Source organism: Ictalurus furcatus, chromosome 23, assembly GCF_023375685.1.
Source record: "Ictalurus furcatus strain D&B chromosome 23, Billie_1.0, whole genome shotgun sequence".
Classification (NCBI taxonomy): Eukaryota; Metazoa; Chordata; class Actinopteri; order Siluriformes; family Ictaluridae; genus Ictalurus; species Ictalurus furcatus.
In genome coordinates this window covers 13,702,320-13,726,886 of record NC_071277.1, presented here as the reverse complement: position 1 = coordinate 13,726,886, position 24,567 = coordinate 13,702,320, and the positions used below count along the sequence as shown (strand labels likewise).

Genomic DNA, 24,567 nt, shown 5'->3' with positions numbered 1-24,567 from the left:
TAATGTATAAAAGTATAGACCATGGCACGGCAGATCTGCTGGACTGTAAACTTTCTCTGTTTATTTCTCCAGCCTGTGGATCAAGCTCTGTGTGCTGTCACCTGTCAATCATCACACCACACCATCATTCAGCTTTTAAAGAAAAATGGGAAACAAACAAACAAACAAAAAAAACCCCTCTGACAGTTAGAAACACTAACACACATGCATGCTGCTCTCCTACGCACGCACGCACACACGTGCGCACACGCACATGCACACACCCCTCTGTAGAGATGACACCCGTTCACATCAGACGGAGGGCAAATAAAAGTGTGTAAACTCTAGTTGTCCACGAGGGACCGAAGGAGAGGGATGATGGGTAGATCTCTCTGATGTCCCTCTCTGACCTATACACACACACACACACACACATAGAGACAAGAGTATCTTTTTGCGCTCATTACTTTCCATCATGCCACTGTGAGTCTGTATTTCTGCGAAAACGTTCCGCTTGTCCTTTATCCGGATTCCAGAGGGTGAGACACGTTGTTGTGATTCACATCCACAGTCAGTGCTAAGCAGCATTCTCTTTTATCTTTTTGCAGCCTCCATTGATATGAGAACAAAGTACAGACACAATACATTAACGTAACACATGATTTTACAAAGCAATATAAAAAGTCAATTAAATGCATGAATAAGTGAATGAAATGTAAAATAATTCATATGTTAGCTGAATCTCTTTTGGCCTTTGCACAGGTTTAAACAAATGCAGTGATTCTGTGTGTGTGTGTGTGTGTGTGTGTGTGTGTGTGTGTGTGTGTGTGTGTGTGTGTGGGAATAAATTTAAATACAGGATCTACATGGACATAAAACAGTAACAATTTCGAAAACAGAAAAAGACAATATTGTGCACACACAAACACACACACATATACACACACACACAAACAGAAAGGCTAAGCCCTTGAATTTATAAATGATACATGATTCGAGGACAGAATAACGACGCCCTCGTTCGTTAATGAAATCCCTGTGCTTATGCGTAAAATATCTCCTACTAACCAATGCAGAGGAAGGCAAAAGTTCAGGGTCAGCCCGCTTCTGGGCAAATCTGAGTTTTAGCACTAGACACCTTACAAACTGCAACTAAAGCCAATATACTTAGTCAAAGTTCAAGGAATGACTTTGGGGCCTTCGTTTAAAAACAAATAAATAATAAAAGACACAAACGAGTCTACATAATTCTTGGTTAAGACAGTCACCCTGTTCATTGTTTACTAATCTAACATTTTCATTCATTTTTCTCTTTGGGGTTTTTATTACTACTACTACTATAATTATTATTATTATTATTATTATTATTATACTGATAGATGAAACCCATGGCTCCTATGCTGACCAATCAGAGAAGAGATCATGAAAGCAGCTACTGATATGTGTTCAATGCTCGTTAAACTTGTGAAAGAATTAAATTAAAAGCCACAGTGTTGCCACATAGTCTTTCTGTCTCAGCAACACACGCACACGCACACACGCACACACACACACACGCACACGCACACACGTGCACATGCACACAATATTCTGATATTCTAAAAAGGAGGCAACTGGTAAACATCACCTAATCACCCTCTGCTCCTTAAAGGAAGACAAGGCCACTGATCCTAAGTTTCTCTGTGTAAAATACAGTCTCTTCTTCTTCTTCTCGCTCTCCATCTCGTTGTGGGTGTCAGTAAAGTGGAGTGATGGGGAGATTCATGTACACGTATATGTCTGTAATTTTGGCTCTGCCTCAAGACCACACCATTAGGAAGTGAAAGGAAAGTGTAGAGAGATCATCCAGCTTCCTCCCTCCCTCCCTCGCTCGCGCTCCTTTTCTTCTTTCTCCACCAGAGCTGGTGTGAAGAGTGTGTCAGTCCGTCTCTCTCCGTACGTCCTCATGTGCATGCGCTGTGTGCTCAGAAGATTTCGGGCAGTGTGACGTTGCGTAGGAGCCACTGCTGTGAGCGGCTGCCGCTGCAGTCTCTGACGCTGGGCACCTGGCTGTCGTCCTCCGACGCTTTATCCAGACACTGATTACTGTTCACGTGCACCAGGGTCAGCTTCTGTAGCGGGAGGGAGGGGGAGAGAGAGAGGGAGAGAGGGAGGGGGAGAGAGGGAGGGAGGGAGAATTGTGAGTTTTAACAATCCAACATTTTAACAAGTCAGAAAAGGTTAGCTCATTATTATTAACAGTAAAGAGAGCTCCTCTGAAAGCCCACAGTTTTTAAAAGCCTGCCAAGTCTGCTGCTGAGTGATAAACTTTAAAATCAAGCCGTGTGCTTGCTTACAATTTAAATAAATAAATAAAAACAGCACACAATTTCCTTTCTTGCACTGTCAGAAAATGTATCAACTACATTTTCTTTTTGTTCTTGTAAGACCAAAAATAAAAAAGATTCAATATTGAGAGAGAGACATGGATGGACAGGCATAGAGATGGGGATGGAAGGAGAAAGAGAGAGACAGAGATGAGGAAAAGAGAAAGATTGACCGGGATGAAAGGAAGAGAGAGAGAGCGAAAGAGAGAGAGACAGAAAGAGAGATGGGGATAGATGGAGACGAGGGGGGGAGAGAAATTGAAGATTGACGGAGGTAGGGGGAGAGAGAGAAAGAGAGAGAGAGAGAAACGGAGAAAGAGAGAGAAAGAGAGAGAGAGAAACAGAGAAAGAGAGAGTGAAAAAGAGAAAGAGAGAGAAAGAGAGAAAGAGAGAGAGAAACAGAGAAAGAGAGCGAGAGAGAGAGAGAAAAAGAGAAAGAGAGAAAGAGAGAGAGAGAAACAGAGAAAGAGAGAGAGAAACAGAGAAAGAGAGCGAGAAAGAGAGAGAGAAAAAGAGAGAGAGAGAGAGAGAAACAGAGAAAGAAACAGAGAAAGAGCGAGAAAGAGAGAGAAAGGGAAAGAGAGAGAGAAATAGAGAGAGACAAAGCGAGAGAGAGAGAGAGGTGTGTGTGTGTTATGTTCACACTGTAGTTAAATACAGTTGCAGTGAGACATGTGATTAGTTTAATCCATGGCAGTGTGAACAAAGGTCACATGAATACATCAAGAGAAAGTTCGGTTGTCAGATTTGAGCAGGCTCTGTGTGTGTGTGTGTGTGTGTGTGTGTGTGTGTGTGCTTGTAAACTCTGATACACACAGTCAATTTCAATTCACGTGACTGTTATATCACTTGACACAATTTTTGCCCCAGCAGGCAGTAACCTCAGGTAGGGCTTTATTCATGTTCATGTTTAAGGAAACTCTGCGCTGGCAAACCTTATGAGCTTTATGTACCTTGCATATAGACATATACTGTTACCATAGAAACAAACTCCTCTCTCTGGCTGCCTTTACAGGATGGCCATGTTCATACGACTTTACCATGGCTACGTTCATACGCAAACTTTTTATTCATCTGAATAACTTCTTTCGACTGCAGATTCGAAATAAATTTTACACTGAACTCCACAATCTGTTTAATTCATAAACAAATGCATGTGCAAGTGCGCGGCGTTTAGTGTCATTGTTACCAAAGCAACAAAACAAGGGCCTGGTGAATCCTGCGAGTGTGTACCTAACGTTAGATCGGCATTTTACAGTACCTCAGTGTGTTTAATTTCCTCGGTTGCATTTTTAAGTCAGATGTCAGTCACAGCAAAACATGCTCCTAATGAAAAAAACAGAAGGATAACCTGACCTATTTTACTGTCACTATTGAACGTAACACTATTTTGGGGATTGTCAATGTTGACTTGATTCTGTTTAATGACTTTTGAGAACAGACTCGCATGTCTATTAAAGAAAGTTAAATGAAAGAAATCAACTCAGAGTTTTCAGTACAAAATACTTCTTTCAGTTTTGTATGCAGTCATAGAGTGGATTTTCTTTTCTTAAATGAGAACTTGACCCTTCCTTTTATCACCATTCCTGATGAACTCCTTGGGGGGAAACGAATTATCATCCAATAGGAATACTCATTTCATCTGAATAGAAATGTGCGGAGTTCTAAGTGGCAGGTGATATTTAGGTAATGGTAATATTGGGTTCGTTCTGCTACAAACAGCTGGAACAGCCAGCTCTTTAAAGATTTCTAAAATGAAGATTAATCTAGTAAAAGTTTCCCATATTTTCATACCCATGTAAACAAGCCACAACAAATTAGAATCTCATTACACATTAAATATCAGAATATCCCATAGTAATTGTAAATACTGATATGCAAGTCGATTAGGGTGGATTTGCCACTACAGTGTGCAGTATGTTCTCATGTACACACATCATATATAATATAAAATAATATCTGCACCAAGAGATTTCACAGAGTACACACACACACACACACACGCGCGCACACACACACACACGCGCGCACACACACACACACACACACACACACACACACACACACACACACGCACACACACACACGGGCGCGCACACACACACGCACACACACACATGCATGCACACACACACACACACACACACACACACCTCAGTTGGTAAGTGACGGTAATTTATGCTAAAACATGCAGCGGATGTAGTTGCTTTGACAAGTGATCCCCTGATCTTTGTCACTCTACCTCCTCTCTCACTCTTTTTCCTCGCTCGCTCTCTCCCCCTCTTCTCTGTGTCTAAAACAGAACTTTTATTGACAGTGAAAAGTCTGCATGCTGCAGGTTCCTGTTTCAGTCCTTCACCCCCACGCTCCGGGCATGAGGCCAGTGCGAGGAAGGGGAGGAGGAGGAGGAGGAGGAGAGGCAGGGATTACAGTGACATTTCCACAAAGCAGTGATGGCTTCAGCGGAATGCAGAGAGCACTGTTCAGAATGAGGGTGCTCTAATCTCTCTCTCTGCACAGTACAGCAGCTCTTTAACTCACTGAACATCAGTGTGATATTTAAACCGAGTGACGGCCGTCTCAGTACAACTATACCATCATCCCTCCAGCGTGTGTCAGTTTCTGTGATGTAAATAAAAACCGACACAGTGCTTTTCCTGAAGAAAAGGCAGAGCAGCATGAGCATGATGGTAGGAGGTTGCTAGGACTTTGCTAGGTGATTAATATTATACAGTATATCATGTGACTTGTAGGGTGTTGCTAGTTGGTTGCTAAGTTACTGCTGTGTGCATAGTATGTAGGTAGTTGCTAGGTGTTGCTATGTGCTTGCTATGATAGTCTAGTTGGTTGCAGTGGTATGCCATGTGATAGCTAGTGATTGCTAGGGTGTTGCAAGATGGTTGTTATAGTATTCCAAATGGTTGCTAAGTAGTTGCTATGTAATCCTTGGTGGTTGCAATGGTATGCCAGGTGATAGCTAGTGATTGCTAGGGTGTTGCAAGGTGGTTGCTAGGGTGTTGCTAAGTAATCCTAGGTGGTTGTTAGGATGTTGCTAGTTTGTTGCTACTGTATTCCAGGTGGTTGCTTGGGGGTTGCTAGGGTGTTGTTAAGTTGGTTGCTATGGTATTGCAAGAGGTTTCTAGGGTGTCGTTGGAAATTACTACAGTATTCCTGGCAGATGCAAATGCTTTGCTAGGTGGTTGCTATGGTAACTGATGTTCATGTGATTTCTAGGGTGCTGTTAACTGTTGATATATTACACATCATAATGCTTCATTTTTTCCCCCAACTAGACCAATTATTTATCCTACATCAGCAAATAATAATTTCCCTAAGAACTTTTAAATACTACTTTCTAATGCCAAAATTATTGGCACCCACAGAGAATACAAATTGGTTACCTTCTATTTATTTAAAAAAAAAAAAAAAACTATTCTTTTTAATATCATTTTTTAAAAATCGGATCATTTTAAAATCGCTGTTGACTTATAAACAAACAACCAAACAAAAATTTATGGTTGCTGGCCTGTACAAGTACAAAATACATAAGCAGTGAAAAATGCTATTAACCTCAACAGGACTAGAAATTAAATAAAATAATAATAATAATAATAATAATAATAATAAAACAAACAATGCAGGATAAACCTGCTCTCCCACACAGTGAGGAAGATGGTGAGACGACCCCTGTTTTGTACAGTTTAGCTCAGTTTACATCATTTTTACATTGTTACATCAACAAATATTAAACACCACCTAGCGGTTTGATGATCTGAGCACAAAAGAAGTCCTTCCTCAGAGCATCACACGGATCACAGAGCCTGAACTTCGCTATGTGTCACTGGAAATTTGGTTGTGGTCAGATGTTTCGGCCTTGCACAACATCGCAGCTAGTGGTCCAGGGGCTCTTATTAAGATTCACGGCATCATTTACATTAACAGCATTTAGCAGACGCCCGGAGCCAACTGAGCAGTTGAGGGTTAAGGACCTTGCTCGAGGGCCCAGCAGTGGCAGCTTGGCGGTGCTGGGATTTTAACTCATGACTTTCCGATCAGTCCAACGTCTTAGTACCACTGCCTAGAATATTTGAACTCAAAACATGGTTGCCTCTGTCAGGAGGCTGTGATGGATCTTTCATCAAGATAAAGGACAAGAATATACAGTACATCCACATCAACACAGACAGCTCGTGGGAACACCATCTCGGTGTGTGGATTTAAACCGTACTGAAACCCTGTGATCTGAATTCACACACGTCTCGCACAAACCCGAGGATATAAACAAGTAAAAATGTTCTGCATGGATCTCAGAACGGACCGAGATCCCTCTACGACCTTAATAAAGCCTCACTACTATTACTCGTATTAAAATAAAACTCCTGTATATTTGTGCTCACATTAATGCAGATATTCCTCACTTATGAATTCGGTAACTGACTCCATGCACTCACCAGAGGATCGTACTCCCACAGCTGGTTGCCTTTCAGATGATGGCACTTGAGCATCATTACAGGCCCGTTCAGTTTGGACACGTCTAGACACAGGTCGTCCGTTCGGATCTCCTTATTGGCTGTGTACGAGAAAACCTGCAAACACGACACGTGGTCATTTTCTTTGCTTGACAAGAGTAATGATGAAATGATGAGAGAGAGAGAGAGAGAGAGAGAGAGAGAGAGAGAGGGAGAGAGAGAGAGAAATGTCCCGACCTGGTTGCCTCCCATGCCGTGACAGTTGAAGATGCCCACTTTTTCATTCTCTTTCCGTGCCATGTTGTCCAGACACTGGTTAGTCTCCACGTTACGGATCTGTGAGATTCACAGACATGTTATAAACTCTAGCTGTAGAGAAATGAAACTCTGCTGTTCTATGCTTGGTCGCTCTGCTGCATGCTGGAACTGGCGCACTGATGAAATATACTTCTGCAGCAGCTTTGCGTCGCAAACGTAAATAAAAGTGTTCTGTGTCAGACACGTAAACATCACATCATTACCAAAATACTAACACAATGGCACATGCACAAATGTACACACACATATGCATACACGTGCATGTACGCACATGCACAAACACGCACATTCCATACACAAAATCATATACGAGAACACAAACACACACACACACACACACACACACACAGGATTAATTTATGATGCGCTCTGCCAAATCTTCCCCTCAGTACTGAACATCCTTCTTAACGTCGGCCAGTAACGACGAGTTCAATGACCTTCTGTCTCAGCCATGCCCTCGACTAATCCCTCTGTGATTGGATATATTTCATGGTGACATCACACCCTGCAAACGTCCATCCATCCATCCATCTTCTACCGCTTACTCCTTTTCAGGGTCACGGGGAACCTGGAGCCCATCCCAAGGAGCATCGGGCACAAGGCGGGGTATACCCTGGACAGGGTGCCAGTCCATCACAGGGCACAATCTCACACACATACTCGCACGTCCATTCATACACTACGGGCACTTCTGGACACACCAATCAGCCTACCATGCATGTCTTTGGACTGGGGGAGGAAACCGGAGTACCCGGAGGAAACCCCCGCAGCACAGGGAGAACATGCAAACTCTGCACACACAGAGCTCAAACTCCGGACCCTGGAGGTGTGAGGTGAACGTGCTAACCACTAAGCCACCGTGCGCCCCCACCCTGCAAACGTGTGTTTTGAAAAAAGATGAAGCGACAGACAGAGCTCAAAGGATGTCTTTGGCTTCACAGGGCAACAACAAACATCAGAGTGATGGACAGATGGAGGAAGAACGAGTGGCAGCTGAAGAAAGAGAGAAGGTGCACGCGTGTGTCACACATCAGTGACAATGTACGCTTTCTTTATGAGGATGTGAGAGAGAGAGAGAGAGAGAGAGAGAGAGATACAATGAAAGAGATGAAAACAAATAGCACAGACAGGAAGATGAGCGAGAGAGAGGACAGAGAAAGACTGACAGAGCTTAGGAGACGGAGAGAGGGAAAAGATGTGTACTGGTCGAATACTAATAATCTAATAATAAAAGCGTGCGAGAGAAGCGCAGTCTATATTTGTCTCTATCCTTCGCGTCTCAATTCTTCCTCACGCACGTACACACACACCACAGCCAGTACCCGGCTATTAGTGCAACATGATACACGACTTACATGGTATTTAAAATATGCCCAGTGTGTATGTGTGTGTGTGTGTGTGTGTGTGTGTGTGTGTGTGTGTGTGTGTTACCTCTCCCAGGGAGTAGTAGTGGCGTGGGATTTGAGAGTCGGGATAGATGCTCTCCAGGTACCAGGAGAACGGCTTACACTGCAGCTTCTGTCTCAAGGCGGTTCTGGATGAGATGTCCCCATAGTCAACCTTCGTCACTCCTACTCACACACACACACACACACACACACCAAATGTATGTATGGAGACGCACACAGAGCGCTGTAGGCTCCAATGGAAAATATTGACAGTGACATTAACATGAATTATTTTCCATCTTTGTGCCAATAAAGCCCTTCCACCCGAGAGTTCTGACAATACAAATACCCTAATATGCCGGAGAGAGACTGACAGGGGCGGGTACCGTGTGCATGTATGCGAGGGGGGTTGGAGAAAAGAGAGACAGAGAGTGCGTGAGTGAGCGAGCAAGAGAGAGAGAGAGAGAGAGAGAGAGAGAGAGAGAGAGAGAGAGAGTGAGCGAGCAGTGAAAGAGAGAGAAGAAAACAGACAGACAGACAGATAGATACAGTATGTAGGGCATAGGGAGGGGGAAAGAGATTAAGAAGAGAGCAGCAGACAGACAGAGGGATAGATAGATTGAGAGAGAGAGAGAGCGCTAATGAGTGAGTGAATGAGAGAGACAGAGAGAGAGAGAGAGAGAGAGAGAGAGAGGAGTTTGTGTAATTGTGTGGAACTCACCAGGTGAAATGATGTAGAAGAAATTTTTAAACTCATCCATCCACACCTCGGCCAGGCGTCTGTTGTTCTTGTTGATGATCTGACCCGTGCCACCGGGGAACGTGTACGGTGTGGCCTTACGGAAAACATGTCCCACGTGAGAACACGTCACGATCTCCAGTGTCCCTCCACACTGCCAGATCTGAGATACACACACACACACACACTAAAGTATTAACACACACTTCATCATTCCCAAGGAAAAATCCTGGGGTCCTCAAAAAGCAGGACAGTGACGAGAAGCTTAAGAGCTGCGTGAATTTACTGACTGGAAGTTTTTAAAGCTAAAACTGAAAGCTCTCACATCCAGCCTGATTCAGTTACACCATCTATCACATTTTATGAGGATAACTGCTTACAACTTGAAAAACCTTACTGCAGGGGAGAGAGGGAGACAGGCAGAGAGAAAGACAGAGAGAAATAGAGAGAACGAGAGAGCGAGAGTGAGAGCGAGAGCACGCGAGAGAGAGAGCGAGAGTGAGAGCACGCGAGAGAGAGAGAGAGAGAGAGAGAGAGCGCGAGAGAGAGAGAGTGAGAGAGAGCGAGAGAGAGAGAGATGAGCTGCATGCTAGCAGGACAGTACATATCTGCCTGCCACCACCTGAGGGACAGTGATTAAGTAACTCACCCACCCACCCACCCACCCACCCACACACCCACACACACATCCACACACACACACCCACACACACACACACACACACAGCCCTGTTTGTCCTCTGTGTATGTTTTTTATTTATTTATGTATTATTGACTTCTTTATGATGACCAATACTTGTACTGACGCTTGGTTTCTATCCTCTCATCTCCATGTTTCTATACGGACACTAATACATCTGTTTATTCAGATTCTGATCGTATGTGTTTATTAATAGTTCTTCATTCTTGTAATGCTTTGGCAATACTGTACAGATCATGCCAATAAAGCTTGTTGAATTGAAAAAAAGAAAATAAAAAAAAACTGAATTGAGAGCACGAGAGAGCGAGCGAGAGCAAGCGAGAGACTTTCATCAGTGTAAAAGTGGAAAAATTTCGATAGCCAGCTTAAATGTGACCTGAATAAAGCAATCAGCTCTGCCAAAAAAAGCAGAAGCAGTTTTACCTCTGCCTGAACGATCGGCAAAAGAAATAACCCAAATCAATCTAATTTCATTTCAGATATGAAACTTTATCTGTAGCGTTTCACAGCTGCTTTTATTACAACACAGTTACACCCTGCTCTTCCCTCATGCCAACACTAACGGACATGATAATAATCTGAAATATATAAATAAATAAATAAAAAGCAAAACTGTAAGGAAGCTCTCTGCTTTCCTCTACAACACAGATCAGTTATAGAGTGCTCTTGTATAATTGTAAGGGAGTTGTCATTTGTATATTTTAACATTCACACAGGCCTTTAATAGATGCACTATATGTCACACAGGCGTTTAATAGATGCACTATATGGCCAAAAGCTTTTGAATGTCATATTCCAGTTTTAGTCCTTTGCTGTTGTAATAAGCTCCACTATTCTGGGAAGGCTTTCCACTAGATGTTGGAGCGTGGCTGTGGGGATTTGCAATCATTCAGCCACAAGAGCATTAGTGAGATCAGGCACTGCTGTTGGGCGAGGAGGTCTGGGGCGCAGTCGGTGTTCCAGTTCATCCCCAAAGGTGTTCAGTGGGTTTGAGCTCAGGGCTCTGTGCAGGACACTCGAGTTCTTCCAAACCAACCTTGGCAATCCACGTCTTCATGGAGCTCGCTTTGTGCACAGAGATACTGTCATGCTGGAACAGGCTTGGGCCTCTTAGCGCCAGTGAAGGGAAACTGTAAAGCTACAGCACACAAACACATCATATACAACCGTGTGCTTCCAACTTTATGGCAACAGTTTGGGGAAGAACCACATATGGGTGCGATGGTCAAGTGTCCACAAACCTTTGGCCAAATAGTGTATCAGAAAATAAGACTTGTGCTTACTTGCACATCTTTATGCTGGCACTCATCTTGCTGATATAGTTTAGTTTTTGCCCCAAACAAGCAATCTATATTAGCAAAGTAAATGAATGAAAAGCACTTATGTGCCAGTTAGAAATGATGACAGGATGAGTGCTCCATCATTATCCATTCATCATAGATATTTTATTTTCCCTGAAACAGATTATGTGAAAATAAACACTGGACAAAAATACTATTTCTAATCATTTCAAAACATAGTCAAATTTGGACAATTTTCTATTATATAGATTTAAGCTACTTAACAACATTACTGCCGAAACTGCAGCAGACATTTTGACGTCCGGTATCAGATCAGAAACTGACTTACTATGGCATGTAACTGTTAAAAAACAAACAAAACCATGAGCCAATCTTGAGGAAACCCCACTTAGCTGGCGAGGTGTTAGACCGATTGTGTTTACCACTGCGTTTGTTAAATGTACTGGACACAGCACGATTTTTGCAGGCAGACGTCAAGGCAATGTAAGAAAAGAACCTAAATAAAACCTACATTTCCATATTTGGGTAAAACATAAAGTGCATTGCAAAAGTATTCAAAAAGCAGTCAAAACCACTCAAAATAAAGAAATGATCAGATTGGTCACACTTACACATGACCGTTCCAGCCAGTATCGTTTACCTTAAACCAATTAGCTCTAAATGTAAATCTTCATAGTTCAAATTCATTATTTGTCAGCAGATCTTTACATTAAAAACTGAAGCACGTTGCTTGTGTTTCAGCGTTAACCCTTTCAGACAAGTACTTGGCAGTACTACGGCTTTAAGTCTGTTGTAAGTTCCCAGCAGCTTTGCACACTGTTTAGATGCGATTTTCACCCATTCTTCCTGGCAGAGCTGCTTGGTCGGATGTTGCTTGTTGACACAAATTCTAAGTAGGACTTAGATCTGGTCTTTTACTCGACCACTGTATAACATTTACCATTTCGTTTTTAACCGCTCCTAAATTGCTTTTCACCTTGTGTTTGGGACCATTGTCCTCCTTCTTCTTTTCGTGTCGAGGTTCCACTTCATAGTGGAACCATCGTGGTGGAAGGATTAGCCGCTCATGATCAACGTTCAGTATGATACTGAACGTTGCCCAGGGTGCGCCAGGGGAGGCTCCTTCCGTGCACACACATTCACACACACTTTGGACTTGCCGATCTGCCTAGCATGCATGTTTTTGGACTGGGGGAAGAAACCGGAGGACACAGAGGAAATCCCCGCAGAGAACCCCCGGGAGAACATGCAAACTCCGCACCCACAGGGCCACTGTGGGAATCGAACCCTGGAGGTGTGAGGCGAACGTGCTAACCATTAAAAAGTCCTGCTGAAAAGGGACGTTTCTCCCAAGCTTTATTCAGGCTAAAGCAGGTTCTCTTGTAATATCCCCCTGTACTTTGTTCAATCCATTCTGGCTTTAATTTCGACAAGAAGCCCAGGCTCTGAGGATGAAAAGCATCCCATCCTATCCCAGGCTCTGAGGAAGAAAAGCATCCCATCCCATCCCATCCCATCCCAGGCTCTGAGGAAGAAAAGCAACCCATCCCATCCCATCCCAGGCTCGGAGGATGAAAAGCATTCCATCCCATCCCAGGCTCTGAGGAAGAAAAGCATCCCATCCCATCCCATCCCAGGCTCTGAGGAAGAAAAGCATCCCATCCCATCCCATCCCAGGCTCGGAGGATGAAAAGCATCCCATCCCATCCCAGGCTCTGAGGATGAAAAGCATCCCATCCCATCCCAGGCTCTGAGGATGAAAAGCATCCCATCCCATCCCAGGCTCTGAGGATGAAAAGCATCCCATCCCATCCCATCCCATCCCAGGCTCTGAGGAAGAAAAGCATCCCCAGTGCATGATGCTGACACCACCATATTTCACTGTAGGGATTGTGTTAATTGAGGTATGACCTGCAGTAGGTCTGCACCACATATAGCGCTCTGAAACTTTATTTGTCACATATACATTACAGCACAGTGAAATTCTTTTCTTCGCATATCCCAGCTTGTTAGGAAGCAGCGGTAAGAGCGAAGGGTCAGTTATCGAGAGGGTTAAGGGCCTTGCTCAAGGGCTCTGGGACCTTCTGATCAGTAACACAGAGATTTAACCCTTTAGCCACCACTGTTCTGATCTTGGTTTCATCACAGCGATCTTCCCTGGGCCACTCTTGTGCTTTCATATGGCTCTTCTTGAGCGATGGTTTCTTTCAAGCCACTCTCCCATACAGTCCTCAATTATGCAGAGCTCTTGAAATGGCTGTCTGGTGCCTCTTCACTCCTCTCTCTGCCACGGTACTCTGTAACTCCTTCAGAGTGACTGTTGGCCTCACTGTGGCATCCTTCAACAGTCTCTGTCTTGATTTTGAGTCCCTTGAGTTTTGAGGGACGGCCGTGTCTAGGTAGTGCCAGGGTGGTGTGATGGAGCTTCCACTTACTGTACTCACTATTATTCCAACAGTGTTTACTGGGACGTCCAACCTCTTAGATATCATTTTACATCCTATTCCTAAGTTATGAAATTCTATTACCTTACCATTAACTTCCTTAGAATGCTCCTTAGTCTTTATTTTCACTCCTTTCCTTCAGTCTCTTCAAAGGCAGTTCAAATGAGGTGGGTTTTTGTTCAGTAAATGGGAGCTGATTTAATATTTCACGGTTGAAGGCCAATTATAAGTCAGTTGTGTCCTTGTTAAGACAATATCTTTCATCTGGAGCTTCTGGAACCTGGAGGATTGAATACTTAAACAACCAGCATTTTTCTTTTCTTTTCTTTTTTTTTGACATTTTCTTTGAAATACTTGCCAACCGATAATTAATTGTGACGTGTGAAATTCACGGTGAGTGAGCATGAGTTTGCAATAAAAATACTGACAGGGAGAATATGTGGATTTATCCTTTTGCAATTCAGACAAATCTGATAAATTCCCAGAGAGGTAAATACTTTTGCAAGCCATGCCATTTATCTTTTCCAAAAGTAGAGATGGAAAATTATATTACTGGCAGAAAAACTCTATTTTTATCAAAGCCTGATTTTTTTCATTTTTGTTGTTGGCTGTTGAACAGAATTCATTAACAGGGAAGTCTGACATGTTTTCCCACACTGCTACACTCCTGGGTAGTGCATGGTGTAGCAACCTCACTAACTAGCTCATTAGAAAAGCAAGAAAGATACTTTGCCACATGTACAGGTGCATCTCAAAAAATTCTTTCATTTTTTTTTCTCCATAACTAAATTCAAAAAGTGGAAGTTTCATATATTCTAGATTCATTACATATAAAGTGAAATATTTCAAGCCTTTTTTTGTTTTATTCTTCATGATTACGGCTTCATGGAAATCAAACATCCAGTATCTCAAAATATTCGAATAAAGAATTTATAATATAGAAATGTCGACCTGAGAAGAGCTCTAATCAGCTAATTAACTCAAAACTCCTCCAAAGGTTTCCTGAGCCTTTAATCTCTCAGTCTGGTTCAGTACACACAACCACAATCCTGGGTAAGATGTAAGTAAATGTTGCATTTCATTTGGAAATCAAGGTCCCAGAGTCTGGAGGAAGAATGGAGAGGCACAGAATCCAAGCTGCTTGAAGTCCAGTGTGAAGTTTCCACATTTCACTTTATGTATAATGAATCAAGAATATATGAAAGTTCCACTTTTTGAATTAAATTACGATGATATTAACAAATATTTCGGATTTTTTCTGCTTCCCTGCTGAAAAAAGCTGTTACCCCAAACACACCAGTGTATTCTGAACCCGAGCAGAGGAAAATGCTAATGCGTTGACGATGCCACCATTAATGGTTTAGAAATCCCAATGAAACGTGATTCATTATGCACCAGCAATGTGACAGATTGTGAAAATAATCAAATTAAAGAGAAAATAACACAATTCACTAATGTGTTAGTAACTCCATGGTGAGAAATGACACCTTAGTGAAATAAATGGAAAGGTTTTCATTCACATATACCTTATGAGAAGAACACACTCATGTCTATACTCCAACAGTTTCTGACACATCTCACCACCTTCCACTTTACTCTTCCAGAAGTCTCTTTGACGTATGAACTCGGCAGAGCTAATTAGGACACGTGGAAATCTCATTTACATGTTGGTTCTGGCATGAGGCTCATTGCACTGTGCATGCAAATGAACACTCGTCGTATAGAATGTTAGTAAATCGGGCCTTGTGTTGCAAGCTAGCTAATTACATGTTTGAAAACAAAGTAAATCACAAATAAAGAAATCCAGTATCTAATCTCTGAATCAATCCTTTTGGACTCCCTATACAGGAAATATGACATTTATAAATAGTGTTACGATGTCCTGTGGGTGCAAAAAAAAGGTTTGAAACAGAAAACATCCATCTGGTCTATTAATAAATGTACTGAAACTAACCCTGAAGGAGATCTCCAGGTTCTCTCCTCCCCAGATGTCCATGCCGGCGTCGTACGTTCCAATCTCCGCAAAGTAATCTCTGTCTATAGAGAACAGTCCACCTGCCATGGTAGGAGTCCTGCACAGAAGCACAGAAACACACACACACACAGAATGCAAATGAGGCCTTTCAGCTTATGGATCATCTTTTACATTCTTTATGCTTCTTCCAGCCTGTTTCTCTCTCTCTCTCTCTCTCTAACACACACTCTCTCAGAGGAACAAACACATCATTCAGGAGACTAAGATCTTATCTTCTGCATTTTTGTCCCTTATCATCTGTTATTGAACAACTATGTTTGACAACTATTTTGCTTTGCTCTCTCGAAATATTGCTCCCTCGTTCTTTCTTTCCCTGGGCACTCAGCTCTTTCCTGTTTGCTCTCCATCCAGCTTTCGTTCCACTTGTTTTCCAGTGGTGAGGACCTGTTGTTGTTCTCATCGCTCACTGCTTGTTTTCATATCCCACAGTGTTGCTTGTGAAAGCTAAGCTGCTTTGTTGCTCAGAAAGACACGCTCCGATAGTAAGAGCAAAGACCTCTCACCGAAAAAAAAAAATCAAAATCAAAATGGAAAAGAAAAAAAAAAACCCAGCATGAGGAAAAGTTGTAGAGAAGCCCTGGGCTGATTATATTCTCAGAAAAGCCTGCAAATTCCAACAGCTCCATGGACATATGCTCTTCAATCTTCCGTTTTATTTGTCTTAAAATAGTCACAAAGCAGCATTAGATCTAAAATGAGCAGAGAAGTCAGTGGCCAAAAAACAACAACAAAAAAAACGAGTATGGTACTGCGTACTATAAAGCTGGACAGTACGAAAGGATGCGCAATATGATCGTACTGTAAATAAGAATCCTGGGGTGAGCACAGGACAGTCTTTCATTAAGATTCTTGAGTGCAATTCTACAATATCCATGTCTGACTGTCCACTCAGGCAGGAGTGAGATTTGGGAATAAACTTTTTTTTTTTGGGAGAGCAAATCCATGTGGGATCGTCCGCTACAGCAGAGTCATAGGCACAGAAGAAGCTCCGTGAAGAAGCAGATCATCTTATGAAGAACAGATCCAACATCCTTTATTGTAGATGTCTAGAAAGAAAAACTCTCTGAAAAAAAGGTACCGATCTTCACTTTCCCCCTGTCCATGACATGGTTCCATTAAAGTCAATTAAACGGTACATATCCGGACCTTAAGGACCACTGATGTACCTTTAAAGCTTTACTTTATACTGTACATACATACAAAAAGACACAAAAGACGTACAGTACCTTGATGAAACCACCCCAGCGGCGAGGAAAAGTACAGATCGGTACCTTTATTTCTGAGAATGTGTATGGTATCTACTGTGTATCGTAAACGCCGACATCTCGACATGGCAAACGCAGATCTTGTAGAAGAAACTACACGAGGCAGTTAAACTTAAATGTACCGTAATATCTAGTCACACGACTTACGAGACGCGAGATCATGTGGATTAGCGCGTTAAAGACAGAACATTCTGAGAGCGCAGAACGCAGGGCTTTTAGATCTACAGTACTGAGACTGAGCAAACAGGAAAAGCTGTAAACAGACCATAAAATCACACATCTGTGTAACTAGCTTTCCAGATGTTTTCACACTGATATCTGCCTCACACATGCTCTACCGCTCGCTCTACTATACTACAATCCGTAACCCATATAATCTGTCAACTATTTCTTTTAGTGAACAACAAATGGAACAAATTACAAATAAGAATATTACAGTTTAAACGAGTTGTTTTTAAGCTACTGATCTTTACAAAATTTAAAAAATAAAAAAAAAGATAAACGAAAAGATAAACACTGACATTTCAGTACTCAAATAAAGCAGATGGCTGGGGGAGTTTCTTTTTTTTTTAAACCTGTCTATTTGAGAATCACTGAGCCTTTCAATTTTTCATCAAAGACAATACACAGCTGGTTTACAAATGCAAACATAATAACACACAATAAACAAAAACAATAACAACAACAACAACAACAACAACAGCAGCAGATTTACAAACGGTCTGCACAGAACTGCATCTTTCAACTGGTCATCTAAGTTTTTTTGTGATCGCTGCAGCCATAAATGCTTGATTTTGCTGAATTTTTGTGCTTTTTTCCCTGGAAATCTACGTTTGTTGGTAAACGAGACTTTTTAGCTGTACACATGTTCGATGGGCGTGAACCAAAGACGGCTTTGGCTGAGTGCGTGTTGTGACGCTGTTACGCAATGTGTAGCCCGAATCTGCGGAAAATCTGTGGTAATTCTGAACAATTACAAGCTCCTCTGAATAATGCGGCGTTTGCTTGATTTTGCGTTAATGTCTGCGATCGCAAAGTCACTAAATCCAGGAGGGATGGTTAACACACCTCGTCCCATTTTCGCATGTTTACCTTAAACCTAAACGTGTGAACGTGTAAACCCAGTGGTGTCTAGACGAATTGATTCATTTGGCACTGCGCTATAATTTGCTCATCCTGAAAATGAGCCAGGGAACGGATGGAGATTGTGTGCATAAATTAATACGAATAGCAGGTATTACATTAGCAGAGGTCTGTTTCTAGTTCATTAGGTTTTTAATAACGTGAGGATTTATCAAGGTTATACTCTAAATGATCAGAACATTTCTTAAAACGATGATTAATAGTACCAAGGTGGTTTCTATATTTGATATTCACCACATAATAGCCTCTCGTCATTTATTTTATTCCCAGGTACCATCTATCCACCCATTTTCTGTAGCGTTCGGTGCCGCTTCACAAGGCACAGCGCACCCGGGGCGGGGTGCCAACCCATCACAGGGCACAACCGCACACCCCTTCACACACTACGGACAATTTGGAAATGATTCAGGCTACAGCGCACGTCTTTGGACTGCGGGAGGAAACCCGAGTACCCGGAGGAAACCCCTGAAACATGGAGAGAGCATGCGATCTCCACGCACACAGGACAGAAGCAGGACTTGAACCCTCAACCCCCGGAGGTCCGAGGCAAATGTGCTAACCACTAAGCCACCGTGCACCAAGGTACCTCATTCACAGGTACCTTCTCAACAAAACCTACACTCATTTTTCCTTCTTATTGTCTTTCAATACATCTCACGTTATATTGAATGTGCAATAACGCACATGACAAGCTTTAGTTACAGATTCTGTACTCACAAAACCTTATATACTGTTTCCAGACATGATTCATGAAATTATTCTCTGTGAATCACCCACTTTTTACACGCTCACTTCTAATCCCACTGCGCACACAGGTCAGTGTGTAGAAAAGTGCATGTGTGTGTGTGTGTGTGTGTGTGTGTGTTACCTGACAGGCAGTGTTCTGTCTCCTTTTCTGCGGTCCATCTCCCTCTGAGGAACTGGGTACCAGCGGAAGTTCAGTTTCCAGTTGAAACCTCCGTACGTCATGTCCGAGCCCGCCATGTACTCGAACGTATCGTCGCTGATCACGTCGATGATTGGGCACACCACCGTTCGCCTGTGATATTCACAGACGCACACATAAAATAGTCACACACTCGTGCTGACTGATGCGAACAAGAAACCGGCCCCACCGCAGCGCTGTTGATTTCTCAACGCTGATTGGTCAGAAGCTGTTGGTTAATTTCCTACAACAGAATTCTAACCTTTACGGAAGGAGTCTCCAGTTTCAGCGCTTCTCCTATTAAGCTTTCCGTCACAGGAAGGTGTAACTGCACTTTGCATTTTAACATGGCAAGCTGCATCTTTTTCTTTCGCAGTGTTTTGCAGACGTTCCACAACGGTACATGGATGAAAAGTCTGATGTGTCATTCTTTAATGTTACTGCTAGCAAACTGCTGTGATATAAGAGGACTGAAGCAGCAGTAACAGTAACTCCACTCCGTGTCAGGCTGCATCATACTATCCTGTGCTTGACTATTTTTCCATAACACCACGTCCCCAATAGATTTCATTCACTACTTATTACTCAGTCTAACAGTTCTGAGAGTCATAAATCTCTCTCTCTCTCTCTCACACACACACTTATGTACTTTTTCTGTGCATTCAGCACCTGAATCATTTAGTAACGATCCCTTCACAAGTAGCCTCGAGCAAACAATACAGAGAATTAGAGAGATTTCTCTGTCACTATATACAGAGCTGTAGAACACAACCATACAAGGCATGTAGTTGCATTACAATCATCACACACACACACACACACACACACACACACACACACACACACACACGCCCTGAGGTCGAGCCAAAACAACATGTAATTAACTACTACAAAATAATAAAAAATAAAAAAAAATGCTGACTCAGCTAAGAGCTATCAATCTTTCTGCTGCCAGCTGGGAATAAGGGCTGCAAATACTTTATGTGTGTGTGTGTGTGTGTGTGTGTGTGTGTGTAATAATCGGCACAAACGCAGCAGTTTTGTTTTAATGCTCTGCATACAGTGTAGCTCTCTGTATTCATTATATCGTTTGCCCAGAGCAGTGTGTGTAGTGTGTGTGTAGTGTGTGTGCACTGTGTGTATGCACAACACAAATAATAACATCATCTCAGCAAGTGAAAATATCTGGAATATGCTCCAGTTTTTCTGTTTTTCCTGTCATAAGCGTACCATAAACCAAATATAAGATTATTAAACCTATTTCTAGACTTCAACCTAATTCTGATTTCAAGCTTGAAATAGTTTCATTCTAATGGCAGATCAGATCATTTTGCTCATTTTAAGCGTTTATGTTGAAAAAGAAGCTAAATTATCTGCTAAAAGAATAAGAAAATAGCTTAAAAAGCTTTTTAAAAAAAGAGTTTAAAAAAATGTCTGGGAATGAGTTTATTAATGGTATAACTGGTTAGAATAGGAAGCGCTAAATCAATGTGACTATATTCACAATATTTTCACTTGGTAAGATGGTGATTTTTGCAGTGCATGTTCTTGGTGGGAACCATACATGTCAACAGAAGGTCCCCATAAGTCGAGTGGGTTTTTATCGTCATTCCTCTATATAGCTTGTATACACTGGAACGAAATGACGTTTCTTCAGGAAACATATAATAATAATAATAATAATGATAATAATAATAACAACAATGACAAATGTGTGTGTGTGTGGCCATCTCATAGAAAAGAAAACCCACCAACACACACACACACACACACACACACATTGCTTTCTTTAGTGTTAATCTCTCGAGTTGATCTGATGAGAGAAGTGGCGTCAGGTCTGATCAGCTAGACTATAATTCCAATCAGCCATACAGCATACTTTAATGCTCCGATGTTTATTTAAATGTTTATTTGAAGTCTTCAGGCTGACTCTCAGATCTGTAAAGTTTGCCTGTTGGGGCTCGACAGTGCTGTACTGGTTAAGTTTGACCGTGCTGGGCTGTGGAGTCTGTAACATGTTTGTCAATCCCAGTTTGACAATAACTACATCTAATATGAATCAGAATTTGGCAAAATTTGTATTAGTACTGATCGTGTAAACGCCGCAATCTGATTGCCCGATTCAGATTAAGATGATAATCTGATTCCCCAAATTCTGAATCCCACCTCTGGAATATGCCGGTTTTAATCAGAAATGTGTTGCATGTAAACACCTTATTGAGAAAATCCACTGAAAGGAGATATATGCGCATGCTCAGTCTGCAAGGAATTGTGGGTGCTAACAGATACTTAGCTGTAGGCTAGGAATCTCAACTCAGGCATACTTACAACAACCATATATACAGGAATATTCCGATGCCTGTACGCATATAAACATCGCATTCGGAATATGACTCCAACCCGAATATAGACCTTAAATAGAATTTGTTGTGCATGTAAACGTAGTCACTGTTGCATTGTGGGAGTTGTAGTGCTCACTTGTCTTGCTTGATGCGAGCGAGCAGCGGCTCCAGCCAGCCCATGGTGCACTCGCAGTGAGCGTCCAGGAAGGTGATGACCTGACCGGTGGACAGTGATGCCCCCTTTAGGCGAGCACGAATCAGACCGGAGCGCTGCTCCATCCGCACAATCCGCACCGGCACCTCCAGCGTCCGCACATACTGCTCCAAATGCCTCTTCAGGAAGTCTGTTTACACGCACACACACACATACACAATCATGCAGCGTATTAACGTCAACAAATCTGCGTTCGGTCATTCACAACGCTCCATACATGTCATTAACAAATACACCCCCCCCCCCCTTTAATTTGGTGCATCAAGAAATATCACAATTATTGAAAAATGTGTTTATCATGTTCAAATAAGAGCCACATTAAAAACACACAAAGTCTCTCAAGCTGCCTTAGAAGAGTCATTAAAAGGAATTTTAAAGTGTATACTAATGTGTTCGTTACGATCTTTTCTATAGTAGCAGCTACCTGACAGTCCACATAAACATCATGTGTAATTGTTGATATGGTGCATTCTCCTTAGAGATGTTTAATAAATATTTTTGGAAGGAGTCTCCAGTGTCAGTGTTTTTTAACGGTCAGCAGTAAAGCTGAAACACAGGAGAATCTCCAAGACAGACAAGTTTCTCAGTAACATGACAAACTGATATGATAAGAGAGAGTAAAAAACAGAGGCTGGTGTTTATAATTGTAATAAGTATAGTTTATACAATATGAGCTAATTTGTAAGGCTAACTATCCATCCATCCATTTTCCGTTCTGGTATAAGAGGAATAAAAAACGTCAGGACGTAGTGTTATATTCGGGTGGTAACAGTAACTAAAGTTACTACCCCTAATCTTATTCCTTATTTAATGACTATTGTGATTATACATTATTACACTCCCAGGAAATGATCATTTTTAACGATGCAGCATTCTTGTAAAGAAACATAACAACCAACGCTGACTTAACTGATGAATTCAAACAGCTCTTGGTAGAGGACCTTATGGAAAAAGCTGAATATCCTCTAACAGAAGACGTGTATTTAGGTAATAGTGGGGTTTGAAGAAGGCCTGTCTTTAAGCTGTCACCTAGTTCGCCCTTTAAATGCCCTTCAGGGCAAAATAAACAGCCTTCAAACTGTCTGAGCTCAAAAAACAGACTGCATATAGTCATCACTCTGCAGGACGTACAGGCCAGAATGAGGGGGAGTGAGACAGAGGGAAAAAATGTTTTCTCTTCACCTACTTGCTAAGGCTGAGGAAACAGATTGTTATGTCCCACTGGTTGTGTGGTTGTGTGTGTGTGTGTGTGTGTGTGTGTGTGTGGCCTGAATGACACCTGAAAGTCGCAGTGGGATGAACACACTGTTTCTGTTTACATAAACTCTCCAGTTTATTCTACGATACTAAACAGATAACACACAGAAAGTATTTTGCATTATGATAGCTCGTGGAATATAATAACCCCACACACACACACACACACACACACACCACCCCACCCTTACTATCCTTGTGCTGACCTTCCGTTGACATAATTATTAATGTATCGAATTAATTCTAGGCTACACCTTAATCTAACACACACACACAAACACAGACACACACACAACTGCATTTTGAGAGAACAAGCCAATAGTAACCAGCAGGTCTGCGAATACGTCCTATTTCAGGATATGGGCAAGTAAGTAAAAAAAAAAGAAAAGAAAAAAACCACACACACACTTTGACTTTCCTGTGCTCTTTGAAAAGCAGTAATGAGAAAAAGAAAGGTTAAAGCTACACAAAGATCAATATTTGCCTTCCCCATATAAACACTCATTCTGATAACAGGGAACGAGAGCCAGTCTGAGAGAGACACAGAGAGAGGGAGAGAGAGAGAGAGCCAGTCTGAGAGAGACAGAGAGAGAGAGAGAGAGAGAGAGAGAGAGAGAGAGAGAGAGAGAGAGCCAGTCTGAGAGAGAGAGAGAGGGAGAGACAGAGAGAGAGACAGAGGGACAGAGAGAGAGAGAGAGAGAGAGAGAGAAACAGACAGAGAGAGATTATGTGTCCTTTATGCGGTGACCAGATTGTAGGACAGCTATTGTCAAGAGAACAGACTATGTCTTACAGATGGCCTTGAGTGAAATGGATGAGCGAGAGAGGAATCAGAAGTGAAGGTATGCTAGCACAGAGAACAGGAAAACGCGAGAACAATGAGGCATGCGGTGTCATTTTTTCATGTTTTGTCCACAGATGACCACATCTTAATTCAATAACTGGTTCCTTTCTTTGTCACAGAAAGGACCCGGGTTGTGAAAACAGAAGCTGTCGTGTGAACGTGAACAAACACTGCACGTTTATTTGCTCCCCATTAATGACATAATGACATTACTGAACACAGTACACAGTAATATAAACATTTACCGGATGCAAAAGCCTACTTATTCTGTGCTGGCCTGGGAAATCCCTTCTACTATATACGTCTGAGAAAACTACAGATGCTTCCTGAACTGAAAAGTTCCAGCGAGTTATCTAGCAACACATCTCTTCACTTGGCCGAGTTCTGCTCATGCTGACATCGGTGTTGAAATAATCGCTGATTCATTCGTTCAGTCAGTTCTGTTGACTAAATCTACTGTTATTAAAGTATTTTTATTAGGTCATTTAAACATTTATGTGTAAGCACTCTTCGCTGTTTTCGCTGCATCACTGCAGTTATCGCAAATAAGCTACAGACTGTGACCCACTGACATCACCAAACTGTTGCATTCTTCTGTTTTGTAGCTTTTCCAGGTTTGTACCACAGCTTGTTTTAGTTGTTGTTTGTTTTTCGGGGGTTTCTCCCTTCAGTCTCCTCCTCAGGAGGTGAAATGCTGCTCAACTGGGTTAAGGTCTGGTGATTGACTTGGCCAGTCTAAAACCTTTACTTTTCCCCCTGATGAAGTCCCTTGTTGAAGGTGTTTTGGGTCATTGTCTTGCTGTATGATGAAGTTCTTATGCATTTCTCTGTAAACTGA

The 24,567-nt window shown here is 42.1% G+C and overlaps 1 protein-coding gene across 9 annotated transcripts in view; it reads right to left on the bottom strand.

The window, feature by feature from the left end:
* Nucleotides 1-34: 34 nt before the first annotated feature.
* galnt1 (UDP-N-acetyl-alpha-D-galactosamine:polypeptide N-acetylgalactosaminyltransferase 1) overlaps nucleotides 35-24,567 on the bottom strand; it is a 136,063-nt gene continuing 111,530 nt past the window's right edge. For all 9 annotated transcript variants that reach the window (XM_053612093.1, XM_053612096.1, XM_053612102.1 and 6 more), the window contains 8 exons: nucleotides 21,551-21,758; nucleotides 19,016-19,186; nucleotides 15,659-15,776; nucleotides 9,242-9,422; nucleotides 8,564-8,703; nucleotides 7,052-7,150; nucleotides 6,797-6,931; nucleotides 35-2,090 (listed from right to left, as the gene is read on the bottom strand). In XM_053612093.1, the coding sequence (XP_053468068.1) occupies nucleotides 1,944-2,090; nucleotides 6,797-6,931; nucleotides 7,052-7,150; nucleotides 8,564-8,703; nucleotides 9,242-9,422; nucleotides 15,659-15,776; nucleotides 19,016-19,186; nucleotides 21,551-21,758 (1,199 nt within the window). In that variant the 3' untranslated portion in view covers nucleotides 35-1,943. The remainder of the gene's footprint in view (nucleotides 2,091-6,796; nucleotides 6,932-7,051; nucleotides 7,151-8,563; nucleotides 8,704-9,241; nucleotides 9,423-15,658; nucleotides 15,777-19,015; nucleotides 19,187-21,550; nucleotides 21,759-24,567) is intronic.